Source organism: Buteo buteo, chromosome 26 (genome assembly GCF_964188355.1).
Source record: "Buteo buteo chromosome 26, bButBut1.hap1.1, whole genome shotgun sequence".
NCBI classification, from domain to species: Eukaryota; Metazoa; Chordata; class Aves; order Accipitriformes; family Accipitridae; genus Buteo; species Buteo buteo.
Window position 1 is genome coordinate 12332594 of NC_134196.1, and position 22336 is coordinate 12354929.

Here is a 22336-nt window from a genome sequence, read left to right on the forward strand (position 1 = left end):
TAGAGGTACGTTTCCAGCTTAGACCCGTCCTCACTCCTTGGCCCCTGCTGTTGACTAGCTTACTCTCCACTCCACACTGCTGGCTTCCGCACATCTCATTTCTTCCGTATATTGCTACTCCCCCTCGTAGGGGTCACTGGGTCTCACCTCACGGTTCTGCATGTCACGAGGTGGCAGGTCTCGGAAAGACAAGCAAGGCTAGCTGCTGCCTTGTGAGTGACTTCTCTACCGGCGATTCCCACTTAGCTGATTGAATAAAGGGAACGCCTGCAATAATAGCATATAATTGGTGTTGCAATAAATACCGATTGCTCATTTTTATCAAATGCCTGCTGTACACCTCTGCTCTCTTCATATTCCCAGGCACCGGACACCTCGGATAAATAAAACATTACCATCTAGTACAATCTTAAAATCCATGGGCTACAAGTACTTTCATTTCAGAATCACGTAACATCTCCATCCCTGTTTCTCCCTAATTCCTATCACTTGGACTACGCTGTGCAACCTTTTGCCTGGGTCTTCCCTTTGCCTCCTTACACTTTCACAGTTTCTAGCTATTTTAAAATTGCATGTTATAAAAAAGGCCACCTCCCAAAATTCAGTGTGCTGGGGAATAGGGCATCCGTAAGTTGTCTCCATAAACTTCTGTCTTGCAGATGGGATTTCTTTACCACAAAGACATCTGCTTTTGGGGGCTGAGATTTTACTGCCGTACGCTGGAACAAAACTGGTGCGGCACCGTACAGCGAAGAATAGGATCCTTTATTTTTCGCTTGTACTTAACGCAGATTGTGTTGCAGATGCTAGGCAGATCCACCACTTCTTTTGCTTTCTGTTGTCATTTCCATTATTTAAATACCTACATTTAGACTGCAGATTGCTTTAGACAAGTAGACGCAAGAATTTAGTAAAATGTGAAGAATACACGTTAAATATACGGTGATCCTCAGCAAACAGCTCTTATGCCACCACACCGTGTGTCTGTCCACCCCATCTGCCTATAATTACGTTTGGGATCATCGCCTCATTCCAGCCAAGAGGAGCTCGAAGTCTCCAAGACATTTACGTTTCTGTGAGTTTAGCGCAGATCACAGATGTCTTCTCCAAGCGCGCTCCCTGCCATCGCTCAAGACCACGCGCGTGGGAGAGAGACCCTCGCCAGGAGTCGGTTTTAGGAAAGGCTTCCCTTGGCGCTTGCGTTCGTAGGAAACCGGGGTGCTCGGGTCTCTGGCAGGCAAGCACGGCGAGTTAGAACGGGAGGGTTGAAGCTGTTGCTGCCTCTGGCTGCGCACCCCGGCCAAGGCATCGAAACCGATGAGACAGCGTGTGGGCCTCCGTGGTTTGGAAACCTGGTCTTTTCAGGTCAAGCTGGTGCCGGCTGCGGTTTTGTGGCACCTGTAGCCTGCGTGGACGGGGTTTACCTGTTGGAGTGACTTCTACTTTCGCTCGGGTGCCCTCGGAAACCCTCCCGGGTCAGATTCAAAGCCGCAATGAAGCGGGGGGGGGGGGGGTGTGGGGGGGGTGTCAGCATCCCACCCGGCCTCCACGGCGGGTCCAACCCTCCCTCCGGGGCCGCCGGGTCCTTCCCACGCCACGCTGGAACCGACCCGCGGATACGTGAGAGGACACACGGACACCACACACGTCGCGGGCCTTCCCTCAGCGCCTACCCACCGCCGGGCCCAACGGCCGGCGCGTCCCTGAGGCGGTCGGTCGGTCTGTCGGTCTGTCAGTCGGTCGGTCGGCGGGAGGAGGCGGGAGGCCGCGCCCGCGCGTTGCCAGGAGACCCGGGGCGCGCGCGGGGGGGAGGGGGGAGGGAGGAGGAGGAGGAGGAGGAGGGTGAAGGGGGGGGTGGGGGGAAGGTTTACGTGGTGACGTTAATTCTATATGAGCGCCAGCGGCGGGAGCTCGGGTCTTTTTACCGCCAGCCGCGCCGCGCCTCCTCCTCCTCCTCCTCCTCCTCCTCCTCGCTCCTGAGTCACCGCCAGCCCCGGCCCGTCGCAGGTACCGGGCTGAGGGGGGGGTGTGTATGTGTGTGGAAGGGGGGGGGGTACTGAAGCGGGTGGGGGGCGCTCGGCCCCCCGCTCCCACGCAGGGGGAGGCCGCGGGTGGCGGCGTGGCCTAGCGCGGCCGCCCAGGGTGCGTGTGGGGGCCGGCGGCGCCCCGAGGCCCGTGAGGTGGAGGCGCCGGTTGCTCGGGCGGCCCGTCGGCGGGGAGCCCTCCCTTTTCTTCCCTTCTCCCGCTCGTCTCTTTCTCGCCGCCGCCCCCCGCGGAAGGGCCGGGCCGGGTTTAGGCTAGGCCAGGCCGGGCAGGGCCGCGGGGCTCGGTCCGGCGCTGAGGGGAGGCGGGTCTGCCCGGCAACACGTGGGGACGGAGCGGGGCCGGAGGGCGGCGAGGCCGGAGAGCGGTACGGGGAGGAGCGGCGGGCGGGCGGGCTGTCTGTCTGTCTTGTCCGCCCGTCCGTGAGGGAGGCGGGAGGGGGGGGGGTGAGGGTGGTGGATGGGCACATGGCGGAGGGGTGGGCGGTGGGGGGGTGGGTATGGCAGCGCGCTGTGGCCTTGTGCTGGCTCCCGCGCCTTGTTCTGGCTGCGGCGAGGCTGTGCTGCTGGCTGCTGGCAGGGGGACCCAGAGCTCCAGCCAGGGGACGGGCAGCTCTTGCTTCCTGCCTCGGGAAAGAGCGCTTTGAGGGGGGTTTGGGTTTTTTTTTTGTTTTAGGTTTTTTTTTTTTTTTTGGAGTTCGACATGTCGCTTCTCTGGGTGCCTGAACGACGCCTTCGCTCCCCGCCTGATTGGAGGTGCCTTCATCGCCCACAGTAGCGGGTAGAAGAGGTGCATGGGTCTGTCAGCAAGGAAGGTTAAGAAACTACCTGAAAGATCTAGTAACTACAGCTGGGAGTATTGGCTCGTGTTTAGCGTTCATATAGACCCAGCTACATATAAAACAGATTCCGCCTACTCCATATTGGATGTTCAGGAGACTCACACTGCCAGTACCTGTGAGGCTTTCGATATCTAATACAAAACCTTCCCTGTTTGCTTGCAGAAGGGAACACAAGCCTTTTTTCAAGTGGCTGTGGCATAGTAATAATACATCGGCATCTTCCACAGTTTATCTCCGAGCACATTGCAGTTGTGTGTGTGTCCGTTTGTGTGTGAAGCCCTACAGCGACAAGCTTACATTTCATGTTCTAACCCCTTTGAGGAAGGTAAGAGAAGTGGGCAGTGGGTGTGCAAGGTATGACAAATGCATACCTCAGCTCAACCTCTCTTTCAGGGTTTTGACGTCTGCTGCTGGACGTTGTATTAATCAGGCAGGAGACAGTGCCTGATTATTTTCATTGAAATAAAACTTGAGAGAAGAGCTAAGGCTGTGTACAACTCTAGGTGGTGTGTAGCTTGTTAGTAGCTTGTTAGTAGCTTGTTAGTAGCTTGTTAGTAGCTTGTTAGTAGCTTGTTAGTAGCTTGTTAGTAGCTTGTTAGTAGCTTGTTAGTAGCTTGTTAGTAGCTTGTTAGTAGCTTGTTAGTAGCTTGTTAGTAGCTTGTTAGTAGCTTGTTAGTAGCTTGTTAGTAGCTTTCCTGTTGTGCCCATTTTACAATGGTACACTCTTTAAAGAGTGAGAAAAGCACTGTACTTGGATTGAAGCAAGCCGAATAGCTTCTGGTCTCTTGTAGATCCAGAAATTACCTTAATTGTTAGGGCAGAATAGAATTTGAAATCTATGTACATTGAAATTTGAGTGATTTGGATGCCTCTGTACCAGCCAAAAGTTTAGGCCACTCAGGCTTCAGGTAGGTTCTGAAACATTGATGTAAGTGCTTAGAATAGGCCATTGATACATGAACTTCTGGTTTTGTGGCCCACTTACTCCTGTGAGAGTGGTATGTATTAGCAATCTCCCTTCACTTTTTCTGTGTTTTGTGACAGGTCTTGCATATCATGTGTTGTGGTTTCTGAGGACTGAAGATTGTAGCATGAGGGTCTTGTGCACAGGTGGTAGATTTGTCTTTTTTTCAGAGTCCCTGGTCCATCTCTGACATTCACAGGACTAGGAAGTGAGTGTTGGGGCTGCTGGAAGTGCGCAGAAGTAGTGTGCTGCATCTGTGCAGCCAGCCCTGTGTTACAGGAAGCACCAAAAGCGCTGGATCTGCTGTAGTGCTGTGTTTGTACAGCACAGTAATGCTCTTGCCACCCTTGTGCTTCATTTAGCCCCTACCTCACTCAAAAACTGTTCATGGGAGCAGGCAGGGGACTCATTATAGTGATCTGCTTCCTGAGCACCCTGGAAATGGGTGGTCTGGGTTTTTTTTGAGCTTCTTGTATAACTGACAATGAACATGCATGCACAAGTAAAACTGAAAGCAAGGCATTGTGGCGTGTATGTTATGAAGCTTAGTAAACAGAGTTTTCACAGCCCTGAGCGAGACCTGAGTTTTCCAGGCTGAGACTGTGTCCTTTAGTACAGAACTCCAGATCATCAAGGAAACTTTGGCTTACTGTACTGTTAGTCACTTTGTATAAATCTGTTTATTCACTTAGCTCCTAAAAATTAAAGTAGTTGTAACATGGAGAACTTAACTCATTGCAGCAGAGATTGTATTCATTGGGGGAATAAAATAGCTTGAGGATTTGAATTTCAGTAGTAAAAAAATCTCAGGGGAAACAAGACAAGCATCTTCTATTTTGGATTTTTCATTGAATCCTTTGGTGAAAGACAGTTTGTTCCACTAGACCAATGGGTGTAATCAATGAATGTGTCTGTGGTATCTACACCTTTTTGTTAATATGGTTGTAACCCAGTTCATCCTCAGGTTCTTGTGACACAGCTGCAAGCATGCTGTATCTCAGACTAAAGGTCTGAGTCTTATTTCTTTGTGAAACTTCACGAATCAGACACATTGCAGAAAATGGAGATGCAGGTGTTTTTTAAATGCCTATTCGTGTTTCTGCATTTGTATGTACATTCAGTGGAACTTCAGCTCTGGGTTTTTCCATGAAATGATAGTGCCTTGGTATTTGTGTGGTACTAGTAGGCACTTATACAGAAGACAGTACTTTGCAGACAGAAACAAGACTTTTTAATGCCTCTTGTATGTTACTAGAGCTGAGGAGTCTTCTGGGTTAGCTTCTGGTCTGGGCAACTGCATTCCATCTAACTTATCATTAGGAAAGCAGCTAGTAAATAGTAGAGCAGAACAGTACAAGTGGTGTTTAATCCGAGGAACGGTTGTGATGATGGGTTTAATGCTTTTAGGTCAGTTTTCATTTGTAAATTACTGTGAGCTCAAAAGTGATTATAATTATAGTTAATTCAGTCTAGCTGATCCTCACTCAGCTCAGAGGTTACTGCAGTTCCTCATCACCTAATGTTGTTAATCTGGAGAGTAGGCCTGGTGTCATAATGTTTTTGTCTAGAAAACCAGACATGCCTGGAAGGCATTGCAGAAGTTGCTTGGGGATTCATTTGATGGCCCTCTGAAAAATTAAGCTATTTAGAAACAATGCATGAGGTTTTTGAGGACCTCCTACACTCAACAAAGTTAACGCAAGGGGAAAAATCTTAATTATGAATATGGCCTTGTGTTTAGTGATAACTTTGACCTTAGGTTTTCAGGAAGACTACATGTGTTGCAGACTAAAACTTCAGTTGCATTACAAAAAAAAAAAAAAGGGCGACTTTGCTAATTTACTTTTCGTATTTTGTATATAGTTTTAAAATATTAATAATTTAAGATTCGATGTAATTTATGTTCTCCCTAAAGATTAATCTTTTAAATGAACTTATGTATTACCAGAACACAATCTGCATCTTAACTACTGCCAAAGGTTAGACTGGAGATCTTTCCTATATGGAAAGCTGTTTAGATTTTAGTATTGGAAAATACAGATGCATTTGGGGGCTGAATGTGTGCTTAAATGTACTTCTGCATAGACATAATTTACAATGGTGATGTTTCAGCTCAAAGCTTAACTTGTGATAATGACTAGGCAGCTGCACATCAGCTGTTTCACCTGATCTTTGTAGACTTTAGAACAAAATACTACCAGTTTGTCCTTAGTAGCTCATGATGATCAAAAGGTGAAAGCAACTTTTTAGTTATGAAAACTTCAGTTTCTGGATGTAGCTGTAGCCATGGAGTGTTCAGTTGCTGATTTGACATTTATCCTTTAAAAAATACACCCACCCCCCCAAATCATAACCAAACCAAACAGCAAAGAAACCCTCACCCAGAACCTGAGAGATACTAGAATTATTCTCATTTTTGAGTGTTGGACATTCTGATTAAGAGATTTGACTAAGCAGGTGCCTGGAATCTGGAATGGGAAAAACACCTAGGCTTCTAAGACCCAGGTTAGAATCATAAGTGCTTGTTGTCTTTTCTGACTATCTGCAGTAAGATTAGTTCAGTCTACTACTTTAGATGTTGTTTAATATGCGGTGTTTCAAAGGAAGGAGGGACAGTGCTTTCACATTTTGTGTGGGATGACTCGCCTGTCAGGGAAAGTTTCCTTTTAGTTCTGGCTGTAGTTGAAAACCTGGCTTAAGTATTGAAAAGTTAAGTTGGAGGGACACAGGAGGCGTCATGAAATAAAACAATTAATTGTTTACATCCAAACCAATTTTTAATCAGTTCTTTTTGAACTTGCTTTTAGGTATTTTTCTGTCACTTCTCATTGTTCACATCTCAAATACCATTAATCTCAGATTTAAACTGCTTCTGTTCCTCAGGTATTCATGTTGCTAGGCCCTGCACTGGTTTATTTCCTCTCTTCCACAATGTTCAGCAATGAATACAGTATTTTTATTAAAGATACATTACTGAAGTATATAATGATCATATTTTGCATTGTGTGTTTTGGCCATCATGCGTTCGTTTCAGATCTTGACTACTTCTGCATGTTGAGTAGAAGTCTTCAGTGGGCTGCATGCAATTGTATCTGTGTCTTTGAACAGCAATTTTTAGACCTTTTGAAATCTAAATTAGTTTGCTTCTTTCAATATATGTTACTTTAGATTTTAGTACTGTTTATTCTGCCTCGCTTGGATCACCCTTTTAAGGAGTTCTTAATTCTGTGATACTTCAGTTTTGGAAATTACTCATCTTGACCTGGGATGGTTAAGTATGAGCTGGTATAAGTGCTTTATTGTGTTCCTTGTATGTGCAAGGTAGCATCATCAGAAACATGCTCGCTATTTTTGTGAGATCTTCATGACATGGCCTCTTGATTCTTTTATCACCTTCTTCACTGTTATGGAGGCATCAGGTACTTCTACTGGTGCCAAAAGCATGATTGAGTGAAATTCACAAGAAAATGTTTGTGAAGATCACTTTGTAAATAAGGCTCAAGTTCCTTGGCTCAAGTTTTTCTCAATAGGTGTAGTATATGTTTACAAGTGCTTTTAATCTCTGCACCTGTAGTCGTTTGAAAGTGACATACTGAAACCATAACCATGTGTATACTTCTGTTGGGTCTTACTACTGCTTGTAACATCTCACCCCAACAGCCTCCAAAATGTGTCAAAGTTAGATTGTTGCCGCGTTCTTTTTTAGTGAATGCTAGCTTGTTAGTGGAAAACTGGATGTTCTAAGGTTTGCAGTTTAGTATAATCGCTTTGTTTCCATGGAAAAAATATTGAACTAAAGCTAACAAAAAAGTTGCTAAATATATTTTAGGAATTTCATTGGCTTCTTGGGGAGTGAATGAATTTACAATGTTACATTTATCAGATGTTCCAGCAAAAAACATGCTTTTGAAACCTGTACGCCTTTTTCAGCGTTCTTTAAATTTTCTTTTCAGATAAGTATGTTTAGATGATTTTTAAGTCACATTGGATAAAAACTTTAATGCTGCAGTGTGAGTCTTGCAGATAGCAGTGTAACTGCCAGTATGGTTATGTTTGATTATGTGACAATCTCGGCAGTCAACTGACACTCTCCCTTCCTTTGTTTGATGTTGTGGCATGCAAAAGTTGGTCTTTTAAACTGCTAAAATGCAGCCTGCTACCTGACATGGTTTTTATATTACTTTGACACTTTTAAAAAAACCTGAATACTTGTACCAACATGAACTGTGTAGACAAATACTCCCTTAAGAAGTTTTAAATATCTTTTTGTATATGAAGATTTTGATTTCAGCCCTTCAGGATGGCTGCTGTTTTCCCATTATCAGTGATGGAAAGGAGAAACTGCAACGAACTATACTGATTAGTTTGTTTAAAAAGAAAATAAAAAAATCCTTGTTTAGGTTTTTCCGATTGAATTTAAACTTCTGTATTACTTTTCTGATAATGAAAGATTGTTCTAAATAGAAATTGGTAGGTTTTCTGCTGCAGAATCTTGGCATCCAGAACAAAGGCCACATTGTGTGTTAATTACCCTATTTTTAGAACATGATCAGGGAGCTCAGATCAGTAGCAGAGACAAACATGCAGATATAATTCAGTCCTGATTATAAATTGTAATTCTGTAGTTCATTTCCTTCTCTGTATGGAGACTGTCTTTTTTTGCTGCAAGAGTAAACAGGGACTACCTAAAATTCAATAAAAATGCTACAAAAATAGAGGAGTTCAGTATTGACTGAATCTTCATTTCCTGATTTAAAATTAGTTAAGGGGAAAGCTCTAAAAAGTGTTTCCACATGAATGAAAGCAAACCCTGCAGTTACTAGTAACTGAGTTCTATATATGATCGCTCTGTTTTGTTTTGAAGAATTTAAATTTTTCCCATCATGTAACTGGTGTTCTTATGCAAGTTGTAGACCACTTTAAAGTTGAAATGTGGAAAATCTGGGTTTTCATGCCATAACATGTATTGTACAGAGGCCTGCAAGCACTGGTGAAATAGTTGCATTGGCAAATGGCTGAAGTTGGTGTTTATACCTCAGGAATTACTGGGAAAAGCAAAATATACCACTTGAAGGAGAGAGAGCAGACAGTTTCAATTAATTGTGTTGTGTTGTTTCAGCATTATCGTGATTTAGTGTTTTTATTCTCTACAGCCAGATTCTGAATTTTGCCATGTTATCACAAGGTAAGACGTTGTAGCATACAGTTGCACAGTAACTTCAAACTTGCCTAACCCTACTCATGAGCTGCTACAAAAGGTACTTGCCTGTGGCAGCCTCCATCTCTTGACCCTGTTGTTACTCATGCAATTGCAGGTCTAGCCCTGTCCAAAGGAATACCTAGCACTTCTTTTTTAACTTTACAGCCGTTCAGACATTGCTGATGAAAAGAAGGGGGTATGCATAGCTAAGAAAGAACCAGGATAAGCTTTTCCAGCAGCATTTGCCGGTTACATTTAGCTGACTGGAAGATTGTTCGGCAGCGAAGCTTGGTGTTCCCTTTATGAAGGGGACGTATTTCACTTGTGGTGATGTGAGTGCTTCCTGTCTTGGTCAATTTAGCACTTGCGTGTAGCTAAAAGTTCTTGAGTGTGTTTTGTGAAACACCACTACTCATCTGAATTTTTTAATCCTTCTCTGCTTGGTCCAGAAGACCTTACTCGAGCTTCTGCTAAAGATTCCCATATATCGCCATGCCAGTTAGTATTTCCGCTGTTGACTGTGCCTGTCTTTTGGACATAGTGGATGAGTTGGTGCTTGCGCAATAAATTGCAACAAAACAGAGGGATTTGAGTTACTGCAAGGGTCCAGTGGCACCTTCTTGTTACTGTACTGAGGAATGTGGATTCCTTGCTTCCATTGACCGTTAGCTCCTTAGTCTCTTTATCAGACCTTGATAGCGTTTATATTAGTACTATCTCATACATTTGTTTTCTGTGCTTGTATTTGGGCAGACAGTCTTAATTATCTACTTGAGATTTGAGAATTTAAATTAATCCATTTTTTGCTCTTCTACATTAACATTCAGAAGTCTTTTGTTAACAGAAGGACTTTGAGGCACTAATAAAAGGAAATTCTCTCTGGAGAGTTCAGTGTCTGATAATGTCTTTCATCGAATAGATGTGGTATCTTGATGTTCTGGCATAGGACTACCCTGCTCACTTAATTGAGATTGGTTTGGTTTTTTTTTTGACCTTCAGCTTTCCTAAGAAGGCATATTTTTCCATAATACGAATGATATAATCTGTTTGTAACATGTTGCTTATCTGCCATGTTAATGATAGGCGCAATATCCCCTTGTTTCAGGACTAATTTCCATGCTAATGATAGTAGATGTTTCATGAATTTGATCACACAAATGAAAAGGAAACACTTGGTCTTCTGCTTGATTCCCTTTTGAAATGGCAGTTTTTAATCTGATACATGATTCAATTACTTTTTTTTTTAAGAGGAGCTACATGCTCTCCTAGTTACTACTGAACTGTGTGATCCTTTCTCATGTAACAATTTTCCTACCTGGTGGTTGGTACCATAGCTTCTACTAACAGTTGTGAAATGATTGATGTGGTTTTTTAGGTTTTAGTACCAAAAAAATTGAAGTGTGTAACTCTGTGCCATGTACTGTGCACTTTTTAAACAATTCACCCAGTTCTGACATGTAAATGAAACTGCACTATGCAGAGCATGTGAGTTCTTTAAAGTTACAAACCCCTCTTAGTGGTTTTGAGCAAACAACCCCAAACAATTATTTTGAACAGCTACAGTCAAAGAGCATCTTTTGATGGACCTACACTACTATTTTAATTTGTGTTTTCTTTTTTGGTGCTGATTATGTAAAGAAAAATGTTACAAGTTGCCCTCCTGGAATGCTAGGCAAAAGCATCAGTTTGAAGTAACTTTCAGTGAATATATTGCTCTCGAGTTTCCCAGTCTGTAGTGAGAGCTGAACTTGGCTGGTATGATGTCATTTGTCTGGCACCTTTGGTTTCTGCATGCATTGCAAATAGCTTACAGGACTTAATCCTGATATTTTTTTTTATATACAACTAGCTGTCCTCCAGCTGGATCTCTCTTTTCTTCACTGACATCTGACTTAGTCCACTTAGTTTATTACCTTACGTTGCAGCTTCTTAATCCCACCTAGGGCTCATTTGGTTTAGGTATTTTCTGTTAATGTATTGCTCTCAGTTGCCCGAGGCTTGCCAGAGACATAAAGAGGCTGATATGCTATTCTGTGGACAGGCTGACTTATTTGCAGTGCTCTGAATTATTGACTACTAAGGAAATTAGTTTGGGCAAAAGGGTAGATTTCTTTTAAAGATGTGAGTAAGCAAGGCTTGGCTGTAGCTTGGGTCCAATATCCTCAAAAAGCCCATTTGTGTCCCTTGAACTACTTGAGAAATTTCTTCTACTTGCTATTGCAAGCTAATTGTGTGAGCAATTTCCCTAGAGGAGGGGAAACGGTGTTTCCTGAAAGGGAGGGAGTGGGTACGGTATCCACAGAGATGCTGAACAGCTGAGATCTGTTGGTGGCCTGCCAGCCTTAGGGCTTGTGCAAAAAAAAAAAAAAAAAGCTGTTGTTTTGCTGGAGGAACTGTGTCTCAGGAATGTCTTGCCTCCTCGGCTGACTCCTAATTCACCTCGCTGTGACCTGTCTTCCTGAGGCTGAGTGGATGTCAGGGTAATCTAATACTGTCATGCTTACTTGGGACATGTAAAGCTGACCTTCAAAAAGGAAGGGCTTCTCACCAGAGCGTTTATGTCCTAGCTGTAAAGTGGCTGGTGCTGCTGTGCAAACTCAGATTGGTTTCTGTGTGGATAAAGGCAGACTGGGGAAAAAAGGAAAGTCTGGGAAGGGCTGAATATTTACAGTTCGTGCTTCTGTCTTCACTTGAGCAAAATTACTTAGTGAAGAAACAATAACCCCTGAAAACTGAAAGCTTACTAATGGGTAACTTGAGGATGAACACATGACAATATCATTATTAGTTTCTGCATGTATCAAACTACATTTCTTAAAAACCATGATAGATTAAAGAGGTGGAGTGTCCTTTAAACATCATGAAAATAGCAAATTTTCATACTGTTTTGAGTAGATTTAAGTTTTTAAGGGAGTTCTGCTAATTTTTAGTAGTTCTGCAGGATGCGTTCAAAACTGCGGCTAAGCTTGTCCTGGATTACCAGTCTCCTAACCTTTCCGTTTTGAAAAAGAACATGATTCTTGTGATGGCAGGCAGGCTTGTGGTCAAGCTTAAGCTACCTGTATGAAAGAGGTTTTAAACTTCACCCTCTAGAAAACTTTCACTGTAGCTTGCTTTTCTGTGCTTTTGCTTCCTTTTTGTAGTATGAACTTCCTGTATGTTCTCTTTAAAGCCCTGCAAAGATAAGAGAACTATTTCTTTTCCTCTGCATATTTTTACAGTGAGCAGCAAAACATTGTAAGTGAAGCCTCTGGGCACCTCTGTATTTGATCATAATGCAATGCTACTGGCTGTAGATGTTTGTAAGTAGCAGGGAAATAAAATATTTTGTGAATAAGGAGGTTATTTGCCTGCTGGCTTTTGAGCAGGGGAGGAGGCTACCCTTTATTGGTACTCATAAGCCTTTTCTTGCAGTCAGGAGGCCTAGATTTTCAGTAGTATCTCAGTCCAAAGCAATCACCTAGACACTGAGGCTTGAAGTAACACACCAGCTGTAGCCAGGTTTGTTATAATGCTGCACTGACAACTGATATCTCCCAGGGACTACTCTGGGTGATACCAGTGAATGCTTCTTGCTGCTCATGTGCCAAGGAGCAGCAGCTGTACACAATCCTAAATGCACCTATGAAACAAACTGGGAAGGGTGGCTGCATCTTTCTTGTGGAAAGCTGAGTGGTGTGAGTACTATATACAAAGATTTAGTTTTGGGGATATACTGCAAAATAAATACTGCAGTGATCTATTTTAGTGTTACTGATTGTGGTACATACTGTATCTGAAGCTCTGGATGTGAGACTGGGACCTTCTATTAGGCATTGTGCAAAAATAGCGGAGGCTGTTTGCTCTTAAGGAATGCATTTTCTCAGTGCTTTTCTGCCTCTACCTTTTTTTTTTACCAGTAGAACTGTGTTGCAGAGAAGCTTATGGTTAAGTAAATGACAATAAACTGAATGTGATGCAACTATATATCCATGCTAGTGGGTTGCGCAGATTAGTCTAAATGTCTGCCAACGTAGTTCTGTTGGCATAGTGCCTTGTAGCCTCCTCATACAAGAGCTGTTGTCTAGAGCTGGCAGATGACAGTGTCATGACAAACAGTAGTATCTCCTCAGTTTGCAGAAGAACTCTTCCAACTGCAAATGTTCTGATACTGAGTTGTATAAAAAGTGGAGGGAAGATCAAAGGATGAGACATGAAAAAGACTGATGCAAGGAGAATAGGAAAAATGGGATGAGGCAAATAGGAACACACTGGAGGGAGGCTCTGAAGTTGACAGCTGCTTGATACAGTCTATTTTAATTTCCAAAAAAATCTTTAAAGTCAAAGTCTTTGAGTAAACTGGGCCATAGCTGGAAAACATACAGTGCTTGCATGGACTCTTTTAAAGCCAGGAAGCAGAGGGTGAGTAACTGTCCCTTGCAATGAGGAGAGAGGCACGCAGATGCTGGACTTCCACAGGGTGCTGTAATGAGATGAATGCCTTCAGCACAGTCATATGTGATCTTGGAAAGAGGGGTGAACAGTGAAAGGTTGAAGATTGCTGATGACAAGTAGTTGTTCAGAATGGTGAGAACAAGGGCCCACTGAGGAATTCAGTAACAGAGATTGCTGGTGAAACTTTCTCTGCTACACTATTGCCCAGTGTAGAAAAATCTGACTTAGTTATGATCTCTGAGCTGAATGCTGCAACTCACAAACAGGATTTTAGCACTTTGCTACTTGAGTGATAACATCAGCTTACCTGCATGGTTTCAGGGAAGACGAGGGCTAGTTTATGAAATAAAAATTTATTATGACATTGTCAAATACCTGTACTTCCTGAGCCAGCTTTTTTTTTCTGAATATGATTGAAAGCTAGAAGAGTTTGTGGGGGAATTCTTGCCATGTCATTGCTTTTTTTTCTTTTTTTTTTTTTTTTTAAGCATCTGCTAATGGCTAGTGTTGGAGGTGGGATGGATACTTAAAGTTTTTAGGCATGACTTGGTCATAGCCAATCTCATGTCCTCATTTAGAAAAAAATGTTTAAATGAACTGTAGAAGTTGGTCTCTTTCAGCAAACCTGTATCTGAGGTGTTTCAGCTACTGTTTCATCTAGACCACTGTCTTGGTGAGACCACAGCATTTGTGTTGTCACTGGTCACACCTTTGTTGAAAGAATTGCCTCTAGTTTTATGGAAAGTGAAGCTGTGTATTTGATGGGGAGAACGGAGAGAGGAAATGTTGATCTCTGCAAGGAGCAATAATAGTTTGTGAATGTGATTGTCACACTTGCATAAAAATGTGTGAAAGGCAGGTGAACTGTGCATCTGGTGTTCTTTTGCGCAGTGATTCTACCAGTCTCCCTGAAAAGGTCCTACATGAAGAACAAGAGGACATGCATAAGGAAAAAGTTGTATATTTTGCGTGGATAAAATCTTTTGCAAATCAGAAATATATTATGTCGCTCAAGAAACACCTCACATTTAGATGTCTCTGTATAATTGTAGTATGTTCTCAGTTTCTGTAGGTCTTTAGTCCATGCTGTCTTTTGAGAATGGTATCCAAAGGAGACTCTTTGGAATTGTTATAAAGACAGCTTGCATCCATGTGTAAACCTGAAGTCACAAGACAAGCAAATGTGTCTGAATTTCAAGAAACTTAAAATGAGTCAAAAATGTTACTGGAACTCTTTGATTTCTTACTGAATTGTTAGATGTCCTTTATTTTACAGAAGTGCTGCCATTCTATTTAATAGCAAATACCGTACTATTTTTCTGAAATAGATGGACAAGTAGTTGGTTCTCTAGTTTTTCAGCATACTAGGGAATTGAACATTTTTGATTACGTGCAGTCCCCTAAATACTTCATTAGCACTGTAAAGCTGTGGTCCTAAATAGAGACATCAGCTATTTCCTTCCATGTAATTCTTGGGAACTAGTTAATGACACCAGAAAATGCTTTGATCATATTTACGTAGAATGGAGGTGTTAAATTCTGAGGTTTAGATTCTAACATGTCTCTTCATATTGACTGTTAATATTCTGATCTTACTGGCATTGTGCTCTTGCGTTACACACTTTGGACGATAAAATGCAATTTTCATTTTTTTCTCTTGAACACACACCTCCAAAACTTTTGACTAAAATTCTCATTGGAATTCATTATAAGGAGTTGAACTTCTTGAAGAAAACTTGAATTTGTTCACCTTACTGGACAGCAGCTAAAATGGGGACTCTAAAGCAGTGGTTTCCATGCTTCCTGGGCCATTGAATTATTCTTGGTAGTTGGTGTCTCCTGAACCATTGGACCTAAGATGGCAGTAATGGGACAGTGTTTTCTTGTGTGTGGTATTGTCTCTGACTTCAGGCTACCTGAAACATCTTTTTGGAGACTAGACGCCTAAGTACTGTTTTGCTGGTGGAAAATATTATTCATCTTGTAATACATTTGAGAACATAGGTGCTTCATGGTATGCAAGATTTGCAATAGTCTCAACGTATAAGGTTTGTAGTTGCTGTCTGGAATGTGTTTTTGATGATACTGAGATACTTAATTAAGAAAATTCTGATCATTCAGGACATGGAAATTAGTCATATTAAATACCTTGGCACCTGGCATCAGTTTTTTTTAAATATTGCGATTCTGTGGGTATTCTGAGGAACTACTTGGATTGGGTTTGTAAGTTGGGATTAAAAGTAAATCCACAAGAAAGTGTCTTTAGTATTAAAACAAACTGATTTAGCTATAAGTATCCTCTGTCTGCAATTACGTGCTGGAAATGAGTAAACGGTTACCAAAAGGGTTCTAGCACGCTTTTTGCTTCAGTTTTTCTCAGGTTGTATTTCGCTTTTAAACTTAGACAGGACTAGTTTTCAATCTGTGATATTAATACAGTCCTATGATACAAAATGCAACATAGCATTTTGCTGCTATTTAAATTTATATGAGTAGATCTATTGATTCTAAACCAGGACAAAGCTTTTCAGTATTTCTGTATACTTTAGAATGAGATCTCAAAAAGCGCATGGGAGATATGCCAGTCTTCAGACTATAATATGTATTTATCCTGTGTCTTAAAGCTAACATGGTTTGTGTTTCTTTCCTTTTTAGTATTATGGCACTTGCCTGTAGACCTTGTAAGTGAAGTCTAGTGCTGCACTTCTTACATTTTTGTTTTCTTCCTCTAGGGTTTGAATTCCAGGAGAATGGCAGACATAGACAAGTAAGTAAAATCTGTAGGTTACTGAAGCTCTGACTGTGTCCTATGCTGTACTTCAGGTGGCTGTGATCTCCAGACACTTGATAGACAGGGTCTGGGTAGTGATCTTGGCACTGTGGCAGGATGTGAGGTTTATAGCATGTGGGAGAAAAGCTTGAGTTGCTCATGCCAGTTGGGCTTGGGATACTAATTGTAAGTAAATCTAAAACTGGGACAAGGCAGCAGTCAACTTACTGTGTTAGTTGGAATTCTGGAGGGGAAAAGCTGATAGTACTGCCCATTAGTATTCTTTCACTGTATGTAGTGGTTTTTTTCTATACTTTGAATGCTCATATTTTGCAGCATTCAAAGTATAGTTCAGGTAAACCTACCCTCAGTTCTCAAGGCCTGCACATCTTAACAAAGGGAATGTGTAGAGCAGAAGGAGGCTGAAAGAATCCTTTTGTAAAAAGGAATCTTCAGAATTCTGGAAAGCTGCTAGTTCTTCAGACTGTTCTGAGATTGTCAAATGTGAAACTTGAATCCATGAAGACAAATTTGGCTTTGTCTATTCAGACTTATAGTTTGTCATAGGTCAAAACTGATGCAATAGTTTGCTTCTATCCAGATGATCTCTAATTTGAGCTCTTTAAGGTCATTATAGTATTTTATAAAATTAACTTCTTGATGCTGTTATTGAATATTCCTAATAGCAAAGAACAGTCTGAACTTGATCAACAAGATATGGAAGATGTTGAAGAGGTAGAAGAAGAAGAAACTGGTGAAGATGCCAACAGCAAAGGTAATGTTGTAAACAAGAGTTTCTAAGCAGCTGCATATGTGCTTTCTAATGTGTTAAAAAAAGGGTTTACTGCTTAAAATAATAGGAAATGGCAAAGCATAACTGCTGATGCATGACTGTATTTAAATTCTGAAGCAAGGACTTTTTTTTCCAGTTGTGTGGTGGTTTTTTTTAATAGTTGTCTGCAGTCACTCATTTTGGTCATGGTTAGTACCAGTTCAGGCAGCACTGGCCCCCTGTAAGGATGTGTAATTGGAAAAGAAAGGATTGTTGTGGGTATGTGACTAGAATGTTTCAAAACTAACAACAGCTAAAAGCTTTAAAAATGTGAGGCTTTGGGTAGAAAAAAATTCAGATACATATGTGTGTGTATCTCTTATTTTTTGAACAGTTGCTTAGTAATTTGGTGCGGAGTTGTTTGTGAACAGAACAAAAATCACTCTTAGTGTTACCACTCTTAAAACCAATAAATCCTTCTTTTTTTTCCCTCAACAAAAAAACCTGAATATGTATCAGAATACTTGTTTTCTCTGTGCTGAACAGTCTTACTTATGCTTTGTAGTTAAAGGCTGGGGGCACAGATAGAATCTGAAGAGCCAAAAGAGAAATAACTGATAATCTCTGCAATAAAATGATTTGGACTGCTGTGATAGTGCCACATTATGTGATTACTTGAACAGAATAATAACACTAAAGAAAAGCAGGATAACTTTGCTCAGAATGATGTTAGAGGCTTTGCTATATCTATTGGAAAAAGTATTTTCAAAACTGTAATGCAAAATTCTGTGGAACACACTGGTCAGTTGAAGAATAGCTTACAATAATTAAATGGTAAGCGTTCAGGTGTCCCAAAGGAACCTTGAGATTATTAATGTGTATTTTTAGTGATTAATCCCAGCTATTGTAGATGAGGATCTGAGGGGAAATTATACTATAGGAATCTTGGAGGAAAATTGGATTTTATAAATCAGAAACATGCTTCAGTAGTAGGGAAACTTGACACAGTGTTAAGCAGTTCTTTTACATATGTAATTCTTGCTTGTCTAGTTTTCTAATATTTTTTCATGCACAATTTTTCCGTAGGTTTTGCTGATTTACCTTTTTTTAATCTAGATAATTCAATTTTTAAATGTCAGAGGTCCTTCTGTGGACACCAAGTAAAGCACTCATGCTTTTAGAAGAAAGCTCGTTGAAGAAATAGTGTTCATGGATCCAAGAACTTGCAAAACAGAATATGTGGTTGGATTTCAGTTTGAGGAGATGAGGCTGTTGGTATTGGCATACCATGTGTGTGATGTGTATACTGATTTGGTATTAAAAAGTAACTGGCAACATACTCAAATGGCAAAATTGAGTAGGTTTTCAAGTGTATAGGAAAGACTAATGAATAGTAGGAGCAGAGAAAACTAGATACCTTGACAAGAGGAGTAGTGTTGACTAATGTGAGGTAGTACCTTTAAGAAGTAATTGCAGCTTCTACTGCTAAAATATAAACTGATTGCAGTGATTATGGAGAAACAAGACTTTTGGATGTTGCTTGGAACATAACTTTTCAGCATGTAATTTCAGTGCTAGGACATAAAAGTGGGAGAGAATATTCACATGTGGTTACTGCAATGAAGGGCATGGAAATGAAAAATGGTATGCCATTTCCAAAAGCTTTGTGTATCAAGGATTCAAAAGCTTCACTCTAATTTGAAGGTGTCAGAAGAATGCTATATAAACCTAGTATCTCATAAGGAATGCAAAGTACTTGTTTGCCTATCTGCATATGTTTAGGATAGGGGGAGGAAAGCAAAACAGCATGATAAAAACTGATCATAAATTCTTACTAAAAATATGATGTTGTGAAATTAATTTCTGCAGGTTGAGGCACAGATTTTGAGGAGGGGTAAAAAGGTTGATGTTAATATGGATAACGAGAACACTTAGGCTAGGAATTTGTATGTTTTTTAAATGTACTTCTACGTTGTAGTTTAAAACAGGTTTCCCATTTGGACAAAGTGCTTTCTAAAGATGTAGATGATAAACTTCAAGGACCTAGTACTGATATTCTGTAGTCAATAATGTCAGACTGTTCTGATGAATAATTTATTCTTTTGCAGGAAAAATGAGGTAAATGTAGATTTGTAAAGCAGTTTTAAATCCAAGTCTGAAACTGTCTTGTTTCTTTCCATTTACCTAAAATGGAATGAAAATCCCATTTCCAATTTTTATTCCCCTCTTAAAGTAAAAGCGCAAATTCTTCTACGTTGCCTTTCCGTAATGGCTTCAAAATAAAAGCAGTCAAGGCAAAACTGTTGCTTTTAGGGGCGTCACATAAAATCTTCCCTTTTAACAGAAGAGCTCAGCTTGCTCAATAGTGGTCATTTTAATCCAGGTGCTGTCCCCATGTTCAGAATAGGATGGCTTTGATGCATGCTTCCAAGATGGAGAGGTGTTTGAAATACTTCTTTGCCTATATTTCTATTTACAAGTGTATATATAATAAATTTACTGCTCTTTCATAGTATTTAAGTAACTTTTCTTTCAAGATTAGTCCAAAAGGTGCACTTTGCACTTACATAATTTTCTTCTTCAATTTAGCTCGGCAGCTGACTGTGCAGATGATGCAGAATCCTCAGATTCTTGCAGCCCTTCAGGAGAGACTTGATGGTCTGGTAGGAACATCTACAGGATATATAGAAAGGTATGGTATTTGTTCAGTATGAGCAGAGTAGTATAAATGGTTCTTTTGCTTTCTGAACACTATTGTCTGTAGCATTAATAGTCATAAACCACTGTGCTGCTCAGATAGCAGGAAGACTAATATAGTCTGTAGTGCATCTGAGAATTGAAGAGTTTTTATTTGGGCTTTTATGAAGAAAAGAATGCTGAAATATTTTCAGTGGCTGACCCTGTCCCCTGTAGTTACAATATGGCGCACTTTCAGAAGATACTTGCCTGCTACTTGGAATGTGTTTTGTAGCTTTGCCTTAATCATGAAACATCAGTTATCTTAAGCATGGACAAATACTTAGAGACCTAATGTCTCTAATATAGTATTTTTTTGGTTAGAGTGTAGTAACCAGTAGCTAATAAAATTAGGAATGTTCTATCTGTACTTCATGTGGTTGTCTTGCGTATCAAAACTTGCGACAATATATTGTTAAAATTTTCTTTAACAGATAGAATTTTCTGGCTCTCTTATGTAATTTCTGGTTGTGTACAAACATTTCACCACATCCACGAGAACTGTAAAGCATACAACTGTCTTGCTGTGATAGGGTCCTACATTGCTATTGACGTGAACTGGGGCAGCTACTGAGTAACAGGCATTGCTGCTGCTGCTCCTACTCATACTGCTTTCCTGTTACAGATGATAGCATGGAAGAAAAGCCCATTTAACTAACAGCCTTCCCTAATAAATACTGGCCCAAGAAAGAGCATGGAGGCAAAGGGGTACCCAGGTTCTTTCTTTTCTAGATACTGTACACTACAGGCATTCTATACCCAATATTTTTCTTCTGGTTTTCAACAGATATTAATTAACCTCTACTAATCTTTCAGGTCCTTGATCTAAGAAGTGAACAAAAGTGGTAACATTGATTTACATGGCATTCTTCTAGTCAGCTGCTCTCTAAGATACTGTACCATTTCTTCATCAATTCCAAGTACAGTAGTGCATTCTTGATTACAAAAGCATTGCAACTTTGCCATTGTACCAAACTCTTACCTAACTTGCAGTATGAAAATAACTGGAAAATGTGTGTAACTTGAGTGTGCACTTTCTCAACATACGCATGCTGACTTAACCATACTTCACAGGTGCCTCTTACACACCTTCCCAAGTGTTATTCTGAGCTTATTTGTCTACAGAGTCTAGACACTGAGATGGCACAGAAGTCAGTAGGAATCTGGGATTATGTGGGCCTGTTATGTGGGCTCTTAAGGAACTAGGTGCATAAGGTGGTAGGAAAGTAAAGAGGTTCCAGGAAAGCATCTGTCTGCTCAGGCTTAGAATATGCTAATTGCTTGGCAGCCATCCAATAACTTACCTCTTCACCTGTGTCTGGCCACAATAATTTTAATGAAACTTACTTTCATAGAGTAGAATTTCCCTCAGCTGCTTACAGGAGGTTGTGTTCTTGTATAATCATAACTTTTGCTAATGGCTTGTATTCTGAGCAACAGGTTTTACTTGCCATTGTTGTACTTGTGCAGTCCAGTTCAGGTTTCTTGATCTGCTTCTCCATTTTGGATTTACTTTGTAAGAGCTGTCTCTTTCATGAAACTACCTTTCTTTTTTTAAAACATAGAGTTTATAAAGGTAGTGGATGTACAAACTGTGAAATTTGGACTAGTTGGCATGGTCTGTAATGAAGTGTAGCTCTGACACATGCAAAAGATTCTAGATTCTCTAATCAAGTCTTTACTCTGACATAAGAGTTGGACATGCTGCATATATGGCACTACCTCTTAGAAATTTCATAGTGCTTTATATGCAATTGCTAGGACCAGTACTCTTAAGTCTAGATATATGCATGTGGCATGAAGTGGGCAATTGTTGTATGATTTATTTGTGTGGTCATACTAATTTTCTTCCTTAATGCTTTTTTCTTGAACTAACTGAACTTGCCACTTAAGTTGCTGCTAGTTCTGATATTGTACTTGAAGATAAAATTACAGCAAATGATTAACTTGACTAACTCCTGGAAAAATGTCAGAGTAACAAGAATGTTATCACCCTTTATGAGCATACATGACTAAATTCAAGCAGTTTTGATAGTTTGTGTAGTAGATGTACTTCTGCCCAAATTGGAAGGTTAAGGGAATTGTTGATTTAATGGTGATACGCATATTATCTTAGTAACCAGAAGTAGTATACTCGTGTTGAGCATAAAGCTGTCAGGGAGAAGGGTTCTGTCTGCATTTTAAAGTGAACAAGGATGTTGGAACATGTACTTATCCTACCTAATTAGAAGTAAGATAGCTTTAGTAATTAATATGAACCTTCAGTGTTCAACTAAGCTAATGCATTCTTGGCTATTTCCTCTAACCTGAAGCTGGTCCTAACAATTAAAAGCAGTTGTGTACTACTGTGTTCTAAATAACGTGGCACAACTGCTTAAATAAAATAAATATGGGAAGTTTACTATGTTAACTTCTGTGGCCATATGCTGGGGTTTGGGCCACCTCACTGGCAATGGAGGCTGTCAGCAATCTGCCCCATGAATCTCACCAGTAGCCTTGATATAGGTGACTTTCTGTCCCAACAGTAAGTCTGTGTTGGTGTAGTTTACTAAAGTGAAACTAGTATTAAAGAGTTG

At 40.7% G+C, this 22336-nt stretch overlaps 1 protein-coding gene across 3 annotated transcripts in view; it reads left to right on the top strand.

Moving 5' to 3' along the window:
* Window positions 1-1849: 1849 nt before the first annotated feature.
* Window positions 1850-22336, top strand: part of NAP1L1 (nucleosome assembly protein 1 like 1) — a 32262-nt gene continuing 11775 nt past the window's right edge. For all 3 annotated transcript variants that reach the window (XM_075058074.1, XM_075058072.1, XM_075058073.1), the window contains exons 1-4: window positions 1850-2007; window positions 16215-16249; window positions 16939-17027; window positions 19614-19716. In XM_075058074.1, the coding sequence (XP_074914175.1) occupies window positions 16233-16249; window positions 16939-17027; window positions 19614-19716 (209 nt within the window). In that variant the 5' untranslated portion in view covers window positions 1850-2007; window positions 16215-16232. The remainder of the gene's footprint in view (window positions 2008-16214; window positions 16250-16938; window positions 17028-19613; window positions 19717-22336) is intronic.